General features: G+C 36.7%; 1 protein-coding gene across 1 annotated transcript in view; it reads right to left on the reverse strand.

Annotated features, from left to right (window-relative positions):
- FAM172A (family with sequence similarity 172 member A) overlaps nt 1–6,000 on the reverse strand; it is a 197,818-nt gene that overhangs the window by 17,751 nt on the left and 174,067 nt on the right. Inside the window, exon 6 of the mRNA XM_021707472.1 lies at nt 2,530–2,646. Within this exon, the coding sequence (XP_021563147.1) occupies nt 2,530–2,646 (117 nt within the window). The remainder of the gene's footprint in view (nt 1–2,529; nt 2,647–6,000) is intronic.

The following is a 6,000-nucleotide window of genomic DNA, read 5'->3' on the forward strand; positions in this document are numbered from 1 at the left end:
TTGTCTCTAATTCATAGTTATGAAATAGGCTCCAAAAGATGGAGTGGCTTGTCCAAGATTATGTCTCAGCAAAGTAGGTGGTACATGCTAGATCCTTAATTATTGATCTACCCTGCCAGAATCATTATCAAATCAGTTCTCCTAAACGCTTGTTCTGAATTACTTCCAATATGTCACCCTCCTTCCCTTTTGGAAGAAAATTTGAATACACAAATCACTCATAAAACAAAAAATGAACAGAGTTAGTGTGTTTAATATTATTTGGGAATGAAAAACTAACAGCAATAGCTATAATTTACTGAACTACTACTGTTTTTTTCAAGTTGGGGTCTCGCTCTGTTGCCCAGGCTGGACTGCAGTGGCATAATTACAACTCACAACTGCCTCAACCACCTGGGCTTAGGTGAACCTTTCGCCTCAGCCTCCCGAGTAGCCAGGACACCAGGTATGTGCCATCATGCCCAGCTAATGTTTTTATTTTTTTACAGAGACAAGGTCTCGCTATGTTGCCTAAGCTGGTCATGAAGTTCTAGGCAGCAGTCCTCTTGCCTCGGCCTCCCAAAGTGCTGGGATGATAGGTATGAGTCACCATGCACAGTCCCATTCTCCATTTTTTGAGAGACAGGGTCTTACTCTGTTGCCCAGGCTGAAGTGTAATGGCACAGTTATAGTTCACTGTAGCCTTGAACTCCTAGGCTCAAGTGATCTTTCTGCCTCAGCCTCCTGAGTAGCTGAGATTACAGGTGTAAGCCACCACACCTGCCTCAATTTATTGAACTTCTTTAAAGTACCAGCAACTGTGCTATTTCTTTACATGTTCTTTCTCAGTCATGTTTGCAAGGTAGAAATTATATTTTATAGATGAGAAGATTGAGTTTCAAAGAGATTAAATAACTTGTCCAAGACTACACAGCTAGGTAAGATTGAGTTGGGGCTTCAATTTTGAATAGGTCAGTATATAAAACGCTTCAGGTTGCTTTCCAAGGCATAATCAAGGGAACTGAAAGAATTATCCAAGAACTGAGGTTTGCAAATAAATTAATGGCACCCTTGATTAAATTATGATGAATTCAGTTATTACCTATTTTAGTCAGTTAGATGAAAACTGCACAGATTAATATATTTTGATTTTTGAAGGGGATACCTAATCCAGCCTTATATAGACACACATAAATAGTAAACCTAAATAAATTTTCTTGCATTTGTCACCTGAAATGAGACTTACATGAACAACTCCCAATTAAAAAATGATGAATAGGGAATTTTTAGTTTGGGTCAAATACCAAATTCCATATTGGTTATGTGTAGGAAAAAAAGTTACTACCAACTCATTTATTAATCTTATTATTTAAAATGTTGGGAGCAGTCTGTGTATACATTTGGACAGATAAATAGCATAGAAACATTCACAGGCAAGAAATACATGTCATTTACTTTTGAAAAACTTTAGACCCATGGACAAGGCAAGTAAAGATGTAGCCACACCTGTGAAAGGAGAAATATGAAAAACAATGTGGTCAGAAAACACCTGCATGTTAGCATAGGCTTAAAAAATCCACCTATATATGTTTACAGTATAGCATTAAGAAGACTGAAATAGAAGCATTTTGGACTTTTGTGTGATGAAAGTCCTTTTTTAAAAGGAGAAAAACAGCAACAGTAACAACAGATTGGTGACATCATAATACTGCTACTGGATTATGGAGCCTAATTTTTCTATATAGCCAAGACTTTTTTCAAACATTGACTCTTGGTCCTTACAGTGTACCACAAGGGATGGTAGAATTTCCCACCACAGTCCTGTGGGAAGAGGTCAGCTGAAGAGCAACGTGGAAATTCTATCAACAAAAATTGGGAGAAAACCAGGAAGGCCCATGAATCAGTTCATTCATACTATATAAACTTAAGTAAATCATTTGACTAAAGAATTGCTACAACATGAGGTGGCTTGTCAATTGCTTGTAATATCAGAAAGGTAAATAAAAACCAAACAAAATTTCAAGCCAGATATCTGTAATATCTGGTAATATAATGGGCAGAAAGTTAAAAAAAAATGAGAGTATGTTTAATGGGCCTTAAAGAGTATGAAAAGAAGCTTTCTTAGCCTGAGGCTGACCTATGGCCAGTCCTTAGGTTTTTCTTAGCTCAAGGGTCTGGCATGACACTATTTCAGCTTTTTCCTTCTCCTCCCTCTACTGGAAGTAGTGAGTCAGTTAATCCATTGAAGAGTGGAAAAATTAAACATCCGGGAATAAGAATCTCCGAACACGAAGGACTTCTTCAGCCTAAGTTCCTACTGTATACTGTATCTACTATTCTATTGAAAGCTGGAGGGGGCTTCCAAAAAGTATTAGCTCCTTGCAAGGGTATTCTACTATTATTTTAAGCACATCTAGTTCCTTCTACTCCTGCTCCATGTTCTGCCTTTACAAAGGGAGTTTGGGAATGCGAGGTGACAAACATTGGAAGGGGATCAAGGTATAAATGCTTGTACCCATGCATCTCAGCACTGAGAAAACCAAGTCTCACCTCTCTCATCCATTCTCGAATTGTTTTGCCAGCTTCTTGGTGCCACACATTGTGAACAGAGTCTGTCAATGCCACAGCAGTTACCTTACTTTTTACATCTGCTTCTCGTTGAATCATCTGTTTTAAAAAAGGAAAATAAAGTATTGGCTATAATTTTTTTCCTGCTGGGTGCAGCCTGCTTAGTCATAGATAATAACAATACTACATTAAAAATAAGAAAAAGCAATATGCATCTCTGGTTCAGAGTTTCTCTTTTCTACATGGAACATATACCCTGTTCCTGTCCAGAGATGTGAAAAGACCTAATATTTTCCTTTAAAAAGATAATACCACTTAAGTCTTAGAACTACGCAGCTCTATTATTTTCCATGTGGTTTGACAATTCAAGGATTAAAGGGATCACAGGGGAATCCCTGAGGGTTTCTTTTACAAGTTGCTTCTACCACTTTCTATTTCAGTGCTTCAGGGAAGTTAGTACCCGGGGTACACTGTTAGCTACTTAGGACCAACTTCTAATTTTCAGTTGATGGCACATCAGTAAAGAAAGATATCTTGCTTTGACGTCTCCAATTTAACTAGCCTGCTCCTCACCATGGCCTTGAAATTCCTTGGTGTTTTAAATGCTCACAAAGGTCCTTCTCATTCAATGCCCATCACTATAATTTTGCTTTCTAATATATTTCTTTATGTTGGCAAACTATTACATTTTAACTTTTTTCTATAGAATGCTATTTTTATAAAACAAAATGGCTTCTAAAAATTTTTAAAAAGAGTTGCTTGGCTTGAAGATACTGATGAACTCATCAGTGCTCTGCCAGATAAAGACACTTAAAAATGAATGTTCTATATCAAAAGAATCAAGCAAGGCTTCACTAACTAACACTAGTGACCCTAATTTGGCACAACAAACATCATTTTAAAATTACAATTAGAATATAAACAGTAGTCTTTTGTTTTCTAATGTCCTCTCTACTACTTTGCATGATGTCTTTTATTCTTCTAAATTGTTCTAGTGAAGAAAAAGAGCAAATTCTCTATCTTTTGCTATTAATTTCCATGAATTGTCTATCAAAAATATAATAACGGGGTTTTTAAAAAGGAGAATTCTGAATGGTGATGAAAGCTCAGAGAAGGAACACTGCAAGCCAAGCATCTGATACCCAGTGATGCCTGTTGGCATTCTAAATTCAAATTGTCTCTCTTGAATGTCTTTCACCCTACACCCTTCACTGGTAATTTGGCCTCTGCAGCATTTCTGTACCTTAAACTTTTTTACCCTATGTTTTCTGCTTCTATCACATAAAAATCTTATTATCAACATCATAACATTACTGTAAAAATTCACCTTGCAATACCAATAATGTTTTTAAAAGCATGAAATAATACTCTAATACTCCAGATTAATTAAGCAGGAGGCTATCTTCTAGATTTTATTTTATGAATACATTCTCATTGGATCACAACGGCACTATAATATACAAATTTAAATCAACATTAGATAATAAAAAACAAAATTCCACAATAGTGAATCCATCTGGGTTATGAAGAAATTGTGTGTCCTTATTCTTATTTTCTAAACAGCAGCTTTTGTAGAGATCTAGAGAGATTGCTGCTAAAGTTGGTGACAAAATAAGAAAATGTTTTTCTGATATGCTAAGGGTATGTATTCATTTAAAAATATTTGTCCTGGACATTGTTGTGACTATTGTTGACATATGCAGATTTACTAAGGGCAGTGTCTGAATACACTCAATGTTGACAGTCATTTGCAAAATGAATTAAAATTAAGTAATGAATAGGCTAAGGAATTAATGTCAAAGGAGAAAACCTAGGGATCAAAATTCTACAAATTGGAAAAATAGGGAGTTGTTAGATGAACCAGTAAAGTAAAGAAAATCTTTGGTCTGTTTGTCCTTCTGGCTGACATCATTTCAAAACAATGGATGTGATAATACGCAACTTTTCTTCACATCCCACCAAATCACATTATAGTCCAAGATGATGCTTTCTTAAATTGTTATTGTACTTTGCAGTTTAAAAAATCATTTTCATAATTTAAAAAAAATTTGTAAAGAAAGAGTCTCACTATGCTGATGAGGCTGATCTCGAACTCCTGGACTCAGAAGATTCTCCTGCCTTAGGCCCCCAAAGTGCTGGGATTACGGGCATGAACCACCTCGCCTAGCCCTATATTTTATTATTAGAGATGGGGAATGGCCAAATTCCAGAAGATATTAATGAAGAGCTGTTTACAAATGAACCCAGTAACAATGAATTACAAATACATTTGACTATTTCGATTAGTAGATCATGAATAAGTGAACATCTTAACAGTCTAACTTTTCAGGCTATTTACCTGTTTTAACTGCAGCCTAGTTTAGTAGTACTGGAACTACTTGCAACTGCCATTTCTGTCCAAAGCCTCTGTTTCTTGCATTGCTAGTCTGGGGCGCAGTCTCCTTTCCCTCCCTTACTACGGCCACTGTGAATGAGCAATGATGGAAAATGCTAGAGGGTGGCAATGATAGGGGTAGACTGAGTCAGGATTGCTTAAGAGACAGACATCAGAAGGAATATAGCTAAAATAAGGAATGAGTGGAAGCACAGTTGGGCAGGACAACACTTTCTTTAATATGGTTTTAGAAGAAGACCATAATTGTTATTATTATGGTTATATAAACTTGTGTTTCTAAAAAACCTTATGTCTAAAACACTAAACTATATAATTTTAAATCAAATAAGGAGAGAATATATTTATATTATTTTTTATTTAAGTAATATTTAGTAATTTCTAACCAAGTGAAAGAAAGCATTCTTTATGTGTTTCAGAGTTTAACCATTGCATATGTTAGAAAAGACCAAATGGCATAGTGGGAAACGGAAAAATGAACCATGACATTCCTAGGTTAGTTGTGAATATTTTGCATAAACATGCCATTTTCTTCTTCCACAACTGCACAGAATTTTTTGGCGTATCAACAGTAAAGGTGGAAGACAGAAGGGCCTCAGCTTTCCGGGCTCACCTTGTGGCCCAGGGTCTTCGGCCCACCAGGACCCTGTCAATCAGGTGGGTCTCCAAAGCTGGTTCCCAACACATAATAATAATAGTCTAGAAATCCTAGGAATGTGGAAGGGAGGAAGCCATAATCACCAAAGTCCTTCTTTACTTGTCAGTCTAAAGTGGAGATGGTGCAATTGAATTAGGATCCATTGATGTAAACACCCTGAAATTCCTTGCAAAATTTGGTTTATGTGTGTATATGAATATTTTTCTGGGGATAAGCTTCTTGGCCTTCATGAGATTCTCAAAAGGATCTCTAAAGACAAGACACTGGGATCTAAATGCTTCCATGTATTCTTTTTTTTTGAGTTGGAGTCTCACTCTGTCACCCAGACTGGAGTGCAGTGGCCGCTCCCGGCCACCGCAGCCTCGACCTGCTGGGCTCTGGCGATCCTTCCGCCTCAGCCTTC

Source organism: Carlito syrichta, unplaced genomic scaffold, assembly GCF_000164805.1.
Source record: "Carlito syrichta isolate Samal-C Ts95f unplaced genomic scaffold, Tarsius_syrichta-2.0.1 Scaffold118060, whole genome shotgun sequence".
In the NCBI taxonomy this organism is placed as follows: Eukaryota; Metazoa; Chordata; class Mammalia; order Primates; family Tarsiidae; genus Carlito; species Carlito syrichta.